This window comes from Echeneis naucrates, chromosome 4 (genome assembly GCF_900963305.1).
Source record: "Echeneis naucrates chromosome 4, fEcheNa1.1, whole genome shotgun sequence".
NCBI classification, from domain to species: domain Eukaryota; kingdom Metazoa; phylum Chordata; class Actinopteri; order Carangiformes; family Echeneidae; genus Echeneis; species Echeneis naucrates.
The window spans coordinates 22740823-22760074 of NC_042514.1; the positions used below are offsets into that span (position 1 = coordinate 22740823).

Sequence of the window (19252 nt, forward strand, 5' to 3'; positions counted from 1 at the left end):
TCTGCTTGCTTTTACAAGAAGTGACAGGGTTTTTGAGAACTGTGGCACAATGGAACATGTATCAATGTGTCACTTATACTTCAGCCTGTTACTGTCCAGCCTTTGATTGAGCTGCTTGAGTCGGATAACTCATATGCATGTATTTCGAACCTGTTGCTCTATTCTCAAACCTTACTTAGCAATGGACTTCTACAGCTGCAATGTCAAATATTAAGTTGTTTGTTAATGTTCCAAATAACAACCTATCAGGTTAGTACCTTAAAGAACATGATAGCAAAACCAAAATTTGTTTTACCTTAGTTAAGCTCACAATTTAATGTTGTACGAGCTGAATGATCGACAACCCATTTGACAAACTTCATTAAATCTATATGATGCTTTGAATCAACTATTCAAACTGCCATGTTTTCATGACTGCAACAAAATGCCCATCTGTTTTGTGATTGGAGGCAAACTCCTCACTGTACAGACATTTTCCCGCATTTTCAGCCTATCATGTTTTTTGTCCCTCAGGTCTTGAGGACCTTGATGAGATGTTAAAATTGTGTTGTGCATTAGTTTGAACAATGCTGGGTTGCACAGCAATGATCCTGCTCAGGGCTAGAGAAAAGATACAAGTCACAGGGTGTACATGCTGAATTTATCAGCTTGATTTGTTGTTTTATTGTCTTCTTTTGGAATTCTGAATACATGGACATGAGATGAAAAATTTTACTGCTCCAGAAAAAGAAAAAGAACCTTTTTCTCTGATTTTTATAAACAGCAAGTAGTCAAGATGAGTGAATTTCATTAGTTAGGACAAAAATCTGACTAGAGGCAAATATGCAGATAGGTGCGATATATCATGCTATATATAATCTTCCAGGTAAAATCTAACATTCTTTTTTTGGCCTTCAATTATGTTTGATATCTGATTTATAGGGAACAAAAAAAAAGATATGTTTACTTTGATGGATTAACTAACTGCTTGTAGGCCATTGTGCTGCGTGCTTGTGGACATGCCAGAGTCTGAAATCCACTCTACAACAGACCTTGATATATTGATTGAGTTTTCAGGTTGATGCGTTTGTTTAGTTGAAGCCTGTGTGGGAGAGTCACTGACTGAAGAGGTTAAAGCAAGTTGCAACATTTCATAACAAATGTGTGAGTGATGCATTATATCATGCAGGGATGACATTGTGTCAAAGTATTCACGAGCAGAAGTGTCTTTTAGGTTCAATAAAGCTTGACAATGCATTATTTGGTAATTGCAGCAGTCAGGTGTGTCTTTGTCATGGTGATGACCTCAACAGGTGGGGTGACTCTGGTTGCTAACAGAAATATAAAAAAAAAAAAACACCCACTGTCTACTCCTGCAGATCAGTTGAGCCATTGTTTGAGCTCAATAACAATTGACAATGTATGAGAATCGGCAGCCAGCTGCGGTTTTGCTGAATGCATTGTGCACATCTAACCCCTGGTATGACTGCTATCTGAGGCAAGAAGGAAGTTTAGGATTGGCACAGTCACGCATGCAGATGCACACACACTCACAGACAAGCAGTTTACAGATACCGAGGTGAGGTGTGTCAACAGGGCTATTTTTAGGGGTTGATGTGAGTGCTTTCAATTCCTTACCTACAGTTTGGATACAAAGAAAAACCCAAAACAGGCAGAGCAACTGCTCTGTGAAAATCACACAGGTGTGAATGCAACCTTCTACCTAACCCGTATCATTTTATACCAGAGCTAGCCATGCAGGCAGGATTCTTTCATTTTTACTTCTGGTCAAGGCTTATGTGAAAAGTTAGAACATTTACTGCCAATAAATATGGAACAATGGCAGCTATAACCATCCAGAGCGTGATCTGATGCAGTGGCAGGATGTTGCACAGTGTCAGAGCAAAGATAAGAGCAGGATTTATTTGATCAGTGCTTTTCCTCTCTTTGCATGAACACAAAGATAAATCTCAGACAAACCATGCATTTTGTGCATCTGTTGCGTGCAACAAAATCTAACTCACACAGGCCTGTGCAGTAGCACTCCTGTTTTTCAAACTTGTTAGTGTGGCACAAGAATAAACTTGCATGTTTAAATCAAAAAAGATAAAAGGCCATGTATCCACAGCACATGACTAAACATCAGGGAATGCTGGTACGTGACTCTAACAAAGCCAAATTTGCATCAGTACCTCCTGACACATGGGAACCTCGGACGGTGATCCCTTTCTGTCAATCAGAGGACACCAACTGAGATAAACAGCCTCCCACTCATTATGTCACGGCAATGAGATGGCAAAATCTACTGTGTTCCAAATTGGTATATTAATTCACTGGTGGAGCATTAAACAAGACAAGACACAAATTTCATCTTTAGAATCCAATGTTTTTTTATGATCTGCTGCGTTTGTCAGTTTTATATCATTTCATATTACACATCCTTTGTGTGTTTTAGGGAGTTGGATGGACAAGACAAGAAAGCCAAGAGTCAAGGTGGGACTCTGGGCTCTGGAACTGAACTTGGAAATAGTTAGATTGATTCAAAAAAAGTTGGTGAAAGGATCTTGCCTTGAAGCACGATTCCTCTGACGAACTTTTCTGTGCAGTCAATCTGACTGAAACAGACTCGAGTGCAAAAGGGGTGTGCTGAGAAATAACAGGGGAAGAGTTAGGCAAACTTCGATGGGACAGAGACAGATAAAGACAGATTGAGAGACAACTTCCCATTTATCACCACTTTTCTTCCTCCTCCTCCACCTCCACAACAGAGGTTAGAAAAAAACCACAGAGCTGTCTTTCAACTTGCATCAGTTTGTGCCCTCCAGCGACACATGAACTTGGAAGTATGACAGCCGGGCTGTATTAGCACAGATGCACACAAGTGGTTACATGCGCACAGACACACACTGACTCCACTGCATGCACACATTCGCATGGTGCACAGACACACAAAATCACAAAAAAAGGCCAGAAACTAGGTCTGCATCAACAATCAGTGCTTCCAGTATTAACTGAAACATGCTGGGATCTTCACTACATTTGTCAGGTTGGTGTTTAAATGAGGAGGAGAGGAACTGCATTTAAAAACCCACATCAATTGCCAATCACATGACACATTGTTTGATAACTCTACAGCATACACCTTTCCCTTTACTCATAATTTTCTTACTCAAATCTTGGGCCAAGGCAAACTAGAACTCTGGACATATTTCTGATTTAAAAATCAGAGCACTAACTTCCAAATTACTTTAATAAATTAGAACGCATGTCAAATCCCTTGCATTGTTGCAAATTTCTAAGGCAAAGCCTGCATTAAAAACACCAACAAAACTTTTATAACAAACACTGTGTCCTGATTAAAGTAGCTAAACAATATGGTTAGTGACAGAAGTAGCCCATTAAGCATTACATTGAAAAGCACAATGAACAGCACTTTGAGTTCAATTGGACTGTTTGAAGTGACTTGTGGACGGATCAAGACGGTGGAGGAGTTTAAAGGGGACTCTCGAGGCAACTGAGGTCTCAGATCAGATTGCACCAACACTAATCATAACTATTAGAACATAATACACACCTTTGTGAGGATTCAGGAGGAGGATGTTCACCTAAGCCAAACCTCAGTGCTGGCGGGAATCCACAGGGTGACAAATGACTGACAGCTTTGCAGGGCAGAAAGAATGGAGACAAACAACAGCCATGACAGTTGGTGCAGTTTTAAACTCACCTGCAGCTTTATTCAAAACAACCACAACTCCTTTGACCCACACAGCTTTAACTTTTAATGTGAGCTTTATTTTGTTGTTTACATGCTTCATGTCCAGCAAACAGCTTCCACAGACAAACTCACAAATCAGCTCTGCATCGTTGTGCCCCAAATAAACACACACGAATGTGCAAGTTAACACACACTTGCACACCTGCATCTTTCACTCCCCCTCGTGACCTCCTACCTGGTTGCTCACTCCTGTCTCAAGGGGCTGGGCAGATAAATGAGCTCATGTCAGACACACACGCTGACAGGGATAATGATGAATTACATATATATTAGCACAGCGCCTGAGGACATGCTCCTCCCATGTACTGCCACACACACATTTGGCACACAGGCATCACACATCTAAATTTTCTTGCACCTAAATAGCAAGGTTGACACTGAAAGAGTCTGAGTCAGCTGAATTCTTAATACACACACTTGATGACAGGTATTTCCACTTGAGGAGAAACACAATGCTGAGCTATGAGCTCAGTGTCAGTTATTTCCTATCTGAAAGGGTCAGAGCTTTAACACTCTTCTGTCTCTTTAAGCCCAACCACAGAAATAAAGAGATGGATAGATGGAGCAGAGAAATCTTCCGCTCTAACTGAACCCTTTGTCCCTGTGAGCTGTACATGCCATGGCACAAACTGCAACGCATAGAAAAAAAAAAAAAAAAGAAAAGAAAAAAAAGTTGTTTCTTATTAATCCAATTGTTTAGTTTTTTCCTTTTTAAAAAGTATATATATATTTTTTAAAGCACCCAAAAATAGCATTATAAAAATACTTTATTTGTTCATATCAGTTTTAAACATAGAAAATATGATATATATATATATATATATATAAGATATATAAAAGAAATCCACTGGGATTAGTTTGCCATTTTTTGGAGATTTGGCATACTGCAGTAATCCATTTCTACATGTAAATATCTCAATATCTCAATGCCAAAAGTAGCTCTGAAATTGGTTTACACCTTGATGGTACATTGTAAGATCCGTGCCACATGTGCGCATAAGAATTATGTCAGACACACTAACACCTGCAAGTGTAAACAGAGACAGACGGTGTTCAAGCCACATCAGCTAGATTTGATTGATTTAATGAAGGACCAGTCAGTCTCTTTTAAAGCTTGGATCAGGTTCTGACACCTGTGACCCGCAATATGTTCCACTATAGGACTGCTTCATGGTATTGTTGGTGTATAAACTATCCAAAGTAACTAAACAATGAGACTTGGTCAAGTTTTTGTGCATGGGTGGAGACCATCATAGTTTGGCATGTTGTTAACACGGAGAGGCTGAGGTAGAGTGGAGGTAGAGCCCTACCTCAAACTCATGGAGAAATAGAAATAGCATTGGTCATTCAACTGACCAATGGTGTTACTCCATCCCTCACCCAGTCAGTCAGTGACAAACCCCTTATGAGGTCTGGCTCAACTTATTATAAAGGAAATATATTCAACACATTTGTTCAAGTAGTCACACAATGAGTAACACTTCACTGGAATTCCCTGCCCTGTAGTGAAGCCGCCTCTAATTAATGAACGCACTGATTGTCCAGAAAAACAAACATCTTTTTTGAACAAGACAATACAGTATATCTGCCCTTCAAAATGCCAATTACTGCTTGTGCAAATATACCTGACTGGCGACCTGACAATTCGACAGACTAGTTTTCATTGAGGATTAAAGGTTAGGCTCTTGACTGAATGAGCTCACATACACAAAGGATACCAGCCCAGGTGTGTGACCAGGGCTTCCATCACATCAGCAGAGAGTCAGAGGGGCCTCCTTGCTAATCCGCCACCGTCACTCAACTGGATCTCAGCTCTAATCATTCCAGGCCAAAGCTCAGCAGAGAGGCGCTCCTGACTTTCAACTGAGAACACTGACAGCTAATCTCGGCCACAACATCCCAGGGGTAACTCTATACCATCCACAGGGAGCAGCCACTATATCCCTGGGGCATGGCGATGAGAGAAAGACCTCCTAAACGTCAAAGACACTTCACACCTTCAGAGAGATGGAGGCATAATATACTGGCTCCATTTTTAATCTGGATACTCACAACTGTTCTTGTCCACTCTTGTCTCCACACAAACCAATTAAAACTTAAACCCACACCCTTCACCTCAGCTTTCAAGGCAGCTTTTATCAGCAAATTTTCATTTGGTGGATCCATCTCAAGCCCCTTTAAGGAAAACATATCAAGATCATTTGCCTGAATATGAACACCCATTCAGCACCAACTGGCAGAATGCCGCATGAGGTTAGAGGCTAACTGGCTTGTTTCCAGCATACAATAACTAATTATATTAATTGCACAATAGTGCAAGTTTCATTCTAGGAAATAAACTGTACGTTGTTTATATTGGCTGCACTCCTGCGAGAAATGCAGGCAATTCTGCACTCCTGTCAACTTTTAAGACACCTAATGACAAATAGATCCACAACTGCAAGTTCAAAATGTTCACTTTTAATGTAAATGTCAGTATTACCACCTTCTAAAATCCAACTGTTCATATAAAAAGATCTCTTTGAAATGAAAATACTGTATAAAAGTGAGGTTTGATATTAATACGGTGACGGTATCAAAGGTCTCCATGCACAGAAAAATGCTCACCGCCTGTATTCAGAAGCTGGGCCTTAAAATCAGTTGTCAGGACTTCTGGGACTTTGTGATGTCACAACACAACAGTCACCGCTCTCAGCCATGTTTCAAGCTCACCCCATCTGGACTCACCATCCAGCCTTTCAGATCTGGTTTATCTGCTGGATTTATATTTGATCACACACACACACACACACACACAGTGAAAGGAACATGACTTACCACTTCAGTGGGACGGAAGTATTTTGGGTTCACCTTCACATGTACCACCCCCGTCTCCTGGCAGCGGCCGACCTCCATCTCATCCTTTCCTTCCCACCTGAAAGCAGACAAATCTTTAGAGGACAGAGTGTTTTCCCACAGCTGTTCAAAGATTCTGCTGTCTCCCTGATTACTTTTCCTGAAGTTTGTTTCTTTAACACCTTATGAAGACAAAACATGTCACCTGCCTCTTTTTTTTTTTTTTTTTTACTTTTTTCTAACTTCAACACAATAGGCATTGCACACCCACAGACAGAAACACTTTCCCCAACAATGGCTGCAGTTTCCAGGACACAAGAGGAAGGTGCACAAGGGGTGAGACTCAGTGAGTGGCAAGAGCTTTTAAATGAGTTTCAAATATATATGTATCTAATATGACCAAGCACATGTGCCTTTTTGTCAACACTGCATTTGCGGAATAATACCAACCAATAAGAATGGTCATCAGCTCTCTTCCTGGCTGCATCAGATTTGAGAGAACTGTGCTCTCTGCTAGGATCTGATCTGTTATTTTTTTCTGAGGCTCAGGAAAGAAAAACTAAAACTGAACTAGTCTATGCAAATTTAGTCATTCTTTGTAAATTAACATCCCCAAAACAGTTAAGAAATTAATAGTAATAGTAATACTAATGGTGTGGGAGTGTCATTTGATTTTTGAGTAAGAAATTGAGAACATTCATATCGTAACCAGTGTGATCAAACTTGACATCTAAGTTGGTCACTGCACTGTTTGCTGGGATTTGTAGGCTCTGTTAACATAAGAATAACGGTGAATCAACTCATTTGCATAATTTTCTCTTATTAAACTGGATTTAAGTGATCATCATCAAGGAAAATTTGATATTTTGCCAGAGTATATTTATGCCAACTTGTCCATGTTGTGACCTTCACATGACATTCAGTTCAGACTCAAATCTTATTGGACATCATGTCTGACCTGGTAAGGTTGTTGTCATGACTTTCGCAAAAATGTTACAAGGCAACTTTACATATGTTGTGTTTGTGTGTATACTCACACTATGATCTTCCCCACATGTTTGAAGGCCTTCTCTACAAACTCCCTCACACTGTGCACCTCCCCTGTGGCAATGACAAAATCCTCGGGCTTGTCTGTTTGAAGCATCAGCCACATTGCCTGAAAGAGACACACACACACACACACAGACAGACAGAGAGGTTAAACAACTGAAAGATCAGAAAGACAGTTTGGCGCGTCACGCTGGATGCTGTTCAGCTCAATGCTGATAGACGGGAAGTGAACCTGTGACCTCTGAGGGGGGCATTCGCCTTTACCTCGGTCCTGACGTCACCGTGAGGGCTCAGGGGATGCATACTGTGGGAAAGGAGGATAGAGCACTCCCACAGGCCAATGTGCTACTGGCAGACATATAATCATACACGTGGCTATGAATGCGCACACACAGATTTACACACTACTAACACGGTTCAATAGCTTAACAGTAAAACTAAGGAGATGAGAAACTTCAAGTAATAAAACCATGACATCCTCCAACTATGCAAGCAGCTGTAGTATTACCCTACGTACTCCATTGAAAGCTGATAGCCTGCATTTCCTAATGGACCAAGCTCTATATTAAACAGCCAGCGAGGGCCTCTGTGCATGGTCGCATAATATTTATGGTGAACCAGAGCCAGCAGGTCAGAGAGCCTGACCCCTGACACATCCAGCCTGATTCGAGGAGACCCGCCAGGGACACACAGACAGATGAGCAGGCAGGCAGACAATCAGAGAGACAGATGAGCAGAAAAAAAGCTAACACCTAAATGTTCTTATTTATAAAAAAAAAAAAGATTGAAAAATGTGAGTGAGACCAAAGAAATTAATTTACAGTCTGGGTAAAACATACATTTAGATAATAAGTTAGATGTTGGACAATGTTCGGTATATTTGAGATGTCAGTCAGACTAAATTCCATCTACCCATTAAGAAAAAAAAGAAGAAGTTAGAAACATAAATTCTGTAGATTCAAGTTGTAATAATATTCGTCATATTGTGCACCTTTTAGTTTTCACCATTTTCAACTAGGTGCCATCTAATAAGAATTCAACAAAACCTCATGGTAAATTATCTGTTTTCTAATTGTTTTCTCTTCAGAGTTCAGTCTCACATTGCAACGCTTCATGTCAATACAACACCATTAAGGCTGCTTACATTCATCCATTGTTTAAAATACTGTTGGGTAGAAACAGTAGAAGAGGAAATAAGCGACTGATTAGATGAAATGAGATAAAATAAAACGAGACGTGGCTGCAGAAGCCAAAAAAAAAAAAAAAAAAACCCACAGCCTTATTGTAAACATATCACATGTGCACTGAGACAACCAGAGAGACTGACCCTGGTGGTATCACGTGGGAGCACAGACTGTGTGTCCAACCACACACAGTTTAAAAAGCTGAGAGCTCTCTCCAGCAGAGCAGAGCTGCAATTCAGGGGGGACAGCAAGAAGGAGGAGAGTCGTTTCCTCGGCCCCTTCTCAGGTGACGTAAAGCCTCTGTCTGTCTCATTCTCTGAGGAGCACATCAGCACAGTTTATTTGCTCTACTTGAAATTGTGTTGAATGGAGTGTGTCTTTTGTGTATTCATGTGTTCCAGCTGACCCCATCAGTATGTTTTATGTGGTGAGATTGGAGAAAGCAGAAGCTGGCTGTCTGACTCATGCACACATTTAGCAGATCATGTGCTTCCACCTGCAATAGTACTCATAGATGTGTCTCCTACAAACTGACACAGGAAGAGCAGACTAAAAACTTAAAACTCTCAGCGGCAGCTTCAAAGTTAATTACTACCGATAAAATAGAAGCATGTAATCGAAAAGCCCTCTTGATGAATCTTCTAATTCATATACGCCTATTAGACGTAGATATTTTATTTGCATAGGTAGAATTTCCTGTCCAATTGTGGCACTGGATGAACTTTTAGGTGACATGAATATTTAGAGATCTTGCTGTGTTTATTCCAATCCCAATTAGTTTTTTAGACAAAACAAACAAAGGACAATGAATATTTGTGGTATTTGTCATGGCAACATGGCTGCTAAAGAAAAGTTTCCAAGATGGAAAAAGCTTAGTGAGAATATGTTTAGAATAAGATTCTTAGATCTCCTGTATAGAAGCACAGCTTTCTTATCTCTGAAATAAGACTCAGCTTAAAGGCCAATGGAGGGGTCAGCTACTTCATTTGGGGACAACTGACATTTCCAAATGTCCAGGAAACGGTAATTTGCTCTGGATCAAAGTGTAAGTGATAATTACAGATGGATAAAGATCTGACATTTTGTTGTGCTACAGAAAACAGGTGCTAATTTTACTAAGTTTTATTTGTTCTAACAGCTTTTAATGCACACAGTAGTGTTAATTGAATGCTCCTCTTGGGGAGGCAAGGCCATCCTATCTGAGGATCGTTCTGGGTCGCCTGACTGCTCACCTCTCACCCTCTGGCCCAAGCCAGATTGCCATACTGCTGAAATAAGCCAATATTGGCACCTCCATGTATGACTGATGGAGGAGACAAACCAATAGGAGCATGTTCATTTTTCCCCAACCACAGCATCATCGGAATTTCTGTCTCAACATTTTGTTAAATGGGCAAGAAAATTTATAATCTCACAGAGAAATTTTTTTTTTCTTTAAAGCAAAGAAAAATTTGAGCCAAAGTATGATGCTTAATTTGCAATTAGATTGACTGACAATCAAATCAAAATAAATATATTGAAACCTTATGGAAGCAAGCTTATGCCAATAAACACTAAAAGTTCACCTTAACAACAGCAACAACAACAACAAAAAAAAAAAACAAAACACTGGAAAACATTTTTTTCCTTTTCTATATAATTTATATATAATATATTTATATTAACATTTATATAATTTCAACTGGCCTGGGGCCTTTCTGTGCAGAGTTTGCATGTTCTTCCCATGCTTGTATAGTTTTCCTCCAGGTACTCCAGTTTCCTCCCACCGTACAAAGACATCATGTTTGGGTTAATTGTTGACTCTAAATTGTCTGCAGGTTTGAGTGTAAGTGTGAGTGGTTGTTGGTCTCTGTCTGTCTCTGTGTGTCGGCCCTGTGATGGACTCGTGACCTGTCCAGGCTGACCCCACCCTCACCCAGTGTGAGCTGGGATTGGCTCCAGCACCCCTGTGACCAGGAAACAGGTAAGTGGTAGAAGATGAAGGAATGAATGAATTTATCTGGGTGCTTGACCAGATGAGCAATTTGAGACTGGGAAAGCATCAAAGATATTTTCAAAAAAATGGAAAAGTAAATACACAAAATTATGTTTTTCTCATATAAAAGATCACTTGTCAAACATTGCACGTTACACAATACTGAAATGAATAAATAAGAATGTTAATTAAACAACAAATATTCTCTTTAGATCTAGTTAAAAAATTCATGTTCTGCCATTTCAAAACAATTCAACCCTGGATGAAGTGTCGCAGTGAAATATCATCGACCCTGACATTGACGCTCTAATCCTGTTTTGATTATCTGACTGGTTGATTATTTAAACTTGTAATGAAGTAAATTCTTTTGCCCTTTCTGATCAATGCCTCAGCTGTAGTAAATTGCATGGCGGTGATGATGGGATTTGAGGCTGTAGCTTGGCTACTTTTTGCAGCCAAAGAAAATGTTTACAGCAGGAGCTGAGTGATATGGCCTTTGCTGATTTTGAACCAGGAAATGTAGTGAATAATATGATGTGTATTTTCTCTTTGTTGCAGTGGGAATAAAGCTCCTGTGAAATCATGGAAGACTGTGGTTTATTTGTTACAGCCATAATGCTGTGGATATTTTTGCTCAGAAACTGTAGGGAAACATGGATGTATAGCATGTTCTGAAATCTGCCAGGGGTAGAAAATCCAAATACAGACACAAATGTTAGATCTATTTTTTTAAATCCAACCCAAATGTATGAAGCTTGGTCAGCAGTGACACATATTCTTATTGGGATTATATCATTTAACTGGATATTATAAGCTTGTTTTCAGAATGACTTCTAAGTCAGTCATTCAGCTTAATCTCGGCCACTGTGTTCCTCCGAGGAATCATGCGGCATTGCATTCCCCGAAAAACGGTCCAGTCCACGCTGAGCCATATGAGGACAGGGCTGTCTCTCTTTTTGTTCCATTGTTTCATTGAGGTGCTGGTGACAGAGGTTCAGACAGAGTATTATTTTCAGTGGCAAGACTGAATTTTTTGAGCTCCGCTCCGCTTGAGACTGGACAAACAGTGATTAAGTGGCGATTAAGTAACTCACTTCTAATTTATCATTAGGCCCAAAATTTGAAAAAAAAAAAAAAAAAAAAAAAAAAGTAAATAAAATTCTGGCCTTTGTTTTTAAACTAAAGAAAGACCAATCCAATGATGGGAAACAACTTATTTCCATGATATTCCCAAAACAGACATAGCGCTTGTAACATAAAATAAAACAACACCCTTACGGTTTATGATTTTAAACGTCATCCCGACACATCAGAGACAGGCTGAAACAGCTGAATATAATCAGCTATTTGGACAAGAAAGAAAAACTAGACTGCATCATGTGTTGGGATCACAGTCTGAGCCTGTCAGCAGTGAGTCTTCAGCCCTCAGTAGTTTTGGGTTGGACCAACCCATCTTGAGAACGGGATGCTGCTTTGATCCTGAGTGCACACTTCTAAAGTTTTATGACTGAATGTTAAACAGTTGTGATGCTGCTGTGGTGACAGACAGACATGCTCCCACCTGGCAAAGTTTCTCAAAACCATCTCTGTGGTAGTTCCTGTCACAGTTAATGTCTCAGGACCACACGCACATGGTGAAAACAATACCTGCCACATGCTGTCGTTTCTGACAAATATTCCATTTATCTCCTTTACACGGCGGAGAACCAAAAATCACAGCCTTTTAACAACAAGCTTTTAACAAATACATTTGAAGATGACTACAAAATGAACTTATGCTGGTTGCTGCACTTCTATTTTTTTCTGAAAGTGTGTCTTTAATCCTTTCCATATGCTCCTGTCAGAGAGAACACAGATAGCAGGCCTACAACCACAGCTACTGGGCTGCTGGAAAACCCAGGGTACAATCCAAAGGCAGCCTGCTGGCTCAGAGTACTGCTGTGTAGCTGACAAATTCACTCACTCTCGCCACTGCAAATTATACTCTATCCTAACCTCTCTGTCACCAACACCTCAATGGAACAGAACGGCACTTTAACAGTGTCAGGGGATCCGTTTGAATTTTGATGCCTTCACAGAGCAGCATCTCTAAGGCTGGAGGAGACCAAGATTGGGTCAAAGCTGAGGAATGAAGCCGGTCCACCCAAAAGGTGTCTCACTCAAAGTTAATAGCAGGGAAGATATTGTCTGACATGCTTAAGTCAAAGTCCTTGGGCTCGTAACAGATCCTGGTTCTCAGTTTCCTTCATGACGAAAAAAGCTGAAATGTTTCTGAGGGGGAAAAAATTCCTAAGCCACATCATAATCAATGACTTATCTGGATCTGTGTCTGTGTCCCACCCTTATTACGGCTCCACGGCCGTCTGTCTCGGGCTGCTTGAATACAACTGACTCACAATAAACACCTAACGGAGCGGATATTACTGCTGCAGAAAGCCATCAGGCCCAATCACAGCCTGCTAGTTCCATTAACCTCAGAGCTTAACACACAAGCCTGCGCACACACAAGTATACCAGATGTGAGCAAAAACACAAAACAGACATACACATACTTTCTGCCTCATCAACACATTCAAACTCTATCATGATATTATATTCATTGATTTATTCAAATTTGCACACAAATGAAAGGCAGATCTTTAAATTATAGTAACCTACAAACACTATAGCACAAACCGATTAGCCGCCTTCAATTTATAGTCGCCTGAAGCGAAGAGCATATCTATCACACACTGAGTCAGTGTGTGATAGATTTAACATCAGCCCCTGATGGCAATGCTGAGGGTTTCAGAGAAGCTGCAGGTTTCTGTCCTCGCTGCAGAGGCTGACCATGGCCAGCTTTTCCACATCATATGTAGCTTAAGAGTTTCTCAGCTCTGTTCCACAACATACACAACTGCCAGACAAGAATGTTAAAGCCTGAAGAATAAAAAGTGCTCTAATTTTTCCGTGGGCCTGAATTGGAGCAGACAGTCCAGACGGCCCCGCCTCATATCACTGATACTGAGATTAATGACTAAGCACACTAACAGCTATGTCACAATACTTTCACATGCACGCACACGGACAAGGTGCAATAGGAAGTGTGGCACTGTGCAACGTCACATCTGAGGTTGAACATGGTCTTGCTCACGGACGTCAGAAGTTGGTGTTATCAGCTGCTCTTTTCGGACCCACATCCATCAAGGGCGCTGCTTCCTGGATACACTGGCAATCGTTTGCAGCCATCTCGTACTCAGATTAGGCAAATAGTATTGAAATTACGACTCCAAAATGACCTAGGCCCCAGAACTGATACCGGGGGCCAGTTAACCTCTTACTATTGTAGATGTTTACATGACTATATTTAACTTAAAATTTATCTTCTTTCTAATTGCATGTGCCTTTACTTGCATTACAACAATTCAGAAAATAAAGGGGAACTTTCTGTGCATTCTCCTTCACAGATCTCATTCTTGACTTCAGTGTTTAAAAGCAGGCTTACTTATGCTACTGCTTTTTGTGTAATACGTCCAGACAATGCACAGCGGGAGAAAAGGTTTGAACGGATGCTGTTGTGGGTAAGAAAATACTAAGGAACCTAGACTTATTATTATCATCATAATCATTATTATTATTGTTATTGTTATTATTATCATCATTATCATCCACTATGTGACAAAATTCCACCAAAAAAGGAAAGAAAAAAAAAAAGAAAAGAGAAAATCAAATGATGACTTCCCTTAGAATTTAAATTTTAAACTGTGCAAAGTCAATACCAGACATTGGGGCTTTTAAAAGTGCGATACCTAAAATGTGCTGCAGTGCACCTTTTATTTTGCTGGGTTGATGTCCATCCACATATTTCTGATGACACGTTAATTACCAAGAGATGTGATAAGATTGAGAGATTTGCTGCTCCACTGGGATATTAAACCACAAAGACAAACAAACTGTATTCATGGTTAAAGCTAGCCTCTATTTATTTTAGATTACGTATCTGTCAGGTTGTGTCATCATGTTTGTATACTGACATTGAATATGTCATTACAAAATACACAAAACATAATTTGAGACAAGTGGCCCAAGGAGAAGAGGTGGGACAAAAGATGTCACTTGCTGTCAGTTGAATGAACTGAATTAAAGTGTGTGTGTTAAACAGTAGTCCATAGTCCAGTGCAGGATAATCCCAAACAAAAAAACAGAAGAGACACATCTGACAGCATTGTCTGAAGCTCAGCACTCAAAGTTTTTATGTTCTTTTACTACCTGCGCTGCAACACACTCACAAGATACACACATACATCCTGTCACAGGGACAACCTGAAACCAACAGGATGAGGGTAAATCTATCAATATCCAAATTGAATCATCTCATAAATCAGAGGATTTGAGTGCTCTTTGCTTCTCCAAACATCACATGACAATTCCACAGCTCAACATAACACAGACACACAATCAGTACAACATTTTTGAGCTAGCACTGGTGGAGCATGGGGGTGCTCCACCTATGCCATGTAAAAAATGTAATACAAGTCTGAAGAATTGTTTCTTCTCTTCATGGGCTTTTAATAAGAGCTGAGAATTGAACCTCAGGGTTTGGTGAACACTGAGCAGTAACCTGTCCAAAGCACTAAATTTTAAGTATTCATTTTCATTGACAAGGTTCTTCTTTCTATTCTATTTCTATTATTTAGATAGTAGATATTTTAGATATTTGCTGATCTAAATCAGAAAATACTTCACATTTATGAATTTATTTTATTCAACCAGAGATCTTTCTTTTCTGATGATGCACTTGTCATCTTTTATAAACTGGAAAAAACTACAGTGTGAGTTCCATGTGATAAATAAAATACAAGTTACTAATGCATTTAATATTTTTAGCTTAATAATTAGGGCACAGAAAAAACACATTCTATATTTTGTAAGGCACATTATTTAAAGTAAGATGAAAAAACTATTTTGTGTGTGACTATAATTTATATTCACCATTGTCTTAGAAAAATAAAAGTAGCAATTTAAAGTAGTTAATTTCCTTAAAGGTAATTCTCAGACCATTTTATGCCATAATGCTGCATGAAACAATATTTCCTTTGACATCAGTTTGCACATGGGTCTTTGGCAATCACCCTTAACAACATAACAACCCACAAAAAAATATGTTTCTCAAATTGGACATGTAGAGACATTCTGTCTGAGGCTCGGTGACTAAATCCTGCCACACATTATAAGTCAGTGCAGATAAACCAGCTGGTAAAAATAACATTTAAATGGATTTCAGCTCAGTACAATGGAGGTTTGCAGCCTGTTCACAGGCAGTCGGAGGGACAAGATATTAAGTTGGAAAACAACTGAAATATTGGTGGTCTAACGTTCCCTGAGTTCCTGAGAAGCTTTCAACAAATGAGTTTTCCTTTCCAACATATTTTCTGTGACTTTGACCCTGTGATGTTTGCAATCATCTCTTCGCTTGTATAAGGACAGGGCATTTTTATCTCTGCATCTGCCTGTGTCCCACAATCCTTGACGGTTTTGTGGTGAGTCAGTGAGGGACAGGGGTGAATTTAGCTGAACGATGAGACATAACCAGACGAGACTGGGACAGACCACGCTAGGTTAAATCAGGGCAGGCCAGCAACTGGCAACCCAATTCAGGGCCTTAATTCAGCTCTACATTTACAGACACATGTGCACACACACGCAGTCACACACAGAGCCACATACTAGTAACTTTCCCAGGCTCCACCTCAGGGAGCACACATCATCCAAATGGCTGCTAGGGAGCTGTGATTTTTAGCAGAACAGCTTTTTTTTCTCTTTTACAGAGCCCCCTATTTTTAGCGATTGCTGAAATTATTAAACCCCCTCCCCTTCACCCCAACACATACGCGCACATTTAGTCTTCCCCACCCTCCTCCTCCTTCTCCCCACTGGCCCTCCTTCCCTCTCTTCTCTCCAGTTGTGTTTTGACCAAAAAAGTCAGAGACTGCAGAGTTTTTTCCTTGTCAGACGCAGACTGTCTGAACTATATTTACAGTCTGACCTCACTATGAATGCACACATGCACATTACTGCTGTAACACGGTTGGGGTGACACAGAGATGAGACACCTCAGTGTTGTCTGTTTCCTTTTTGCCATGTTCTGCTGGCCTAGCCACACAGCCATGGTTAACAGTGCATGATGCTTGTTCACTGACAGCAGCCTGTTGCCAAGAGGAGGTCACAAAGTCTGACAGACGAGGGGGATTTCAGTGTGTCATGGTGAATCTGAAACCTTTCACACACACACACACACAGTGTGATCATCCTCATCCCATGTGAATTTTAATTTGGATTGCTAAAAGGAAAAAAGCAGCATATATATATATATATATATATATATATATATATGTATATATATTTCAATTTGAAATACAGTTTTAAAGTTGTTTTATTTTCGTGTTTGAACAAGGTGCTGATTTCCAGGATTTGTCCTTTTGTGAGTAGGGCAGCTCAGTTCCCTCTCAGTGTTTCTGAGACATCCCATTAGCAATGACGTGCTCCTACAGTCTCTTGGGCTATATCCATAACAATACATTGTGTTCTTAAAACACAAATTTTCAAGCCCATAAAACTGACATATTTTTGGAATGAATAAGTAAGGGGGGCAATAAAAATCACGTCCACGTTCACTTCCTCTCTGGGTCTTATCAGTCCTGTCATGTCCTTTGGTCACACTCCAATCACACATGCCTTTTTCAGAATAAAACAAACATCAAGCATCTCATTCATGGTCTTGATCTGTAAAAGGATTAACTAGTAATGAAAATCCACACATAATCTGACAGGATATAATAACTGATTCAAAACCAAAATTGACCCATCTTGTGGTATTCGTTCCTTTGTTAGCTTGTGTGGATGTCAGAGTGGGAGCCTATTGTGGTTTGAATGCTTTTTGTATTCTTTGATACGAGACAGTCACCATGTGTTTTCTGTGGATGGGGCCTTCAACTGAATTTGGTCCTTTATTCATATCAACTTGGATTATAACACAGCTTTTCTTCTCTGCCTCTCATAACAAACCTTTATTAGGACATATCCAGTCTTGGACTTCACAACTACATCATGCTTTAGTGATGGAGCACAACAATATCAGACATGAAACCAAAGAATGACTCCTTCATCTACCTTCTACTAATAAACTGTTAATTGAGTGTGCATCCATTCTTTTGATAGCATCAGTGTGTTTTTACATCTAAACATAGCCACATGGGGAAGTCCACACACACACACACACACACTTGAACTTGACTGTGACCTCTGGCTGTATGAACAGTTAGTCCTCAGTAAATAATATTTCCATGTTTTCACCAGAGAGAGGGAAGGGGTCCCATAAAGACTGTTGTTCACCATTTAAGCCTAAAACTACATTGTACATGCATGCACACGCATAAACGCACACAGACACAAGTTGGGCCCAGCTCCATATAATGTGGACACAGCAGCTGATTCTTGGAGCTTGGGCGATAGTGTAATTTTTACACCGTGAGAAAATGCGAAACACATTTCTCAAAGGAGTCTTCTCATTTGGTGTGGGTGTGTTACCATTTTTGGAGGAAAGGGGGGCAGGAAAACACACATACACACACAAATACCCACAGAAACCAATTAAGTCACGTTAAATATAGCAGATATGCGCTAATCTGTCATAACTGGGTTATGAATAGACATTGGAGGGGGCTAAAGAGGACGTGAAAGGTGTTTAAAATAGTCACCTAAGATTTTCTGTGCCTTATTTAATGCACTGCAACCCAGTCTGTCACACATTCAAGTGTTTGCACATGCAAATATCTTGGCTGTCAAAGACAGGAATATTGATCTCAGAGGGGACGAGTGATGCTGCGCCAGAAAAGCACTTTATTTAGCTCACTTTGAAAAGGCAGGAAGAAAAACAAACATTGGCAGGGGGAGGTGTGCGACTTGCAAGCTACCTCTCAACTAAATGGACCAACTGACTGTTTAGATTTTACTTCTATATCTTTTACCATACACTAACCGCCAGCACAGTTGAATATCACAGCACTTAGTCCCTAGAGAGGGATAGGCTTTGCAGAGATACTCTTAAAAAAAAGGTTTCTGAGCTGGATGCTGAGCCCAGGCAGGACGGTACATGGAACAGTGATCCGGGATTCAATTCATAATTTGTTTCTTTGATTGACTGATAGAGTGTTTAATACTCAACGTTATTTATAAATACAAGAAAAAAGTGAAGCATTTGCTGGTTCAGGGTTCCTGGTGGGATTGGCTTTCTACATGTGGGGTTTGGATCGCTGCTCAGACTAAAGTATCTGAAAACGTTACTAAGTACTAGTATTAGTACTAAGTAAAGAATTATATATATAATTACTGGTATTATTTTTGTGTATTTTAACTATCTTACTATTATTATGACATATTCGTACTACAAGTGGCAGTTTTTGCGAAAGCAGTGAT

General features: G+C 39.9%; 1 protein-coding gene across 1 annotated transcript in view; it reads right to left on the reverse strand.

Annotated features, from left to right (window-relative positions):
• The window catches only part of gmds (GDP-mannose 4,6-dehydratase), a 149138-nt gene that overhangs the window by 25119 nt on the left and 104767 nt on the right, over nt 1-19252 (reverse strand). The window contains exons 8-9 of the mRNA XM_029499573.1: nt 7627-7745; nt 6572-6668 (exon numbers count right to left, since the gene is read on the reverse strand). Coding sequence (XP_029355433.1) covers nt 6572-6668; nt 7627-7745 — 216 coding nt within the window. The remainder of the gene's footprint in view (nt 1-6571; nt 6669-7626; nt 7746-19252) is intronic.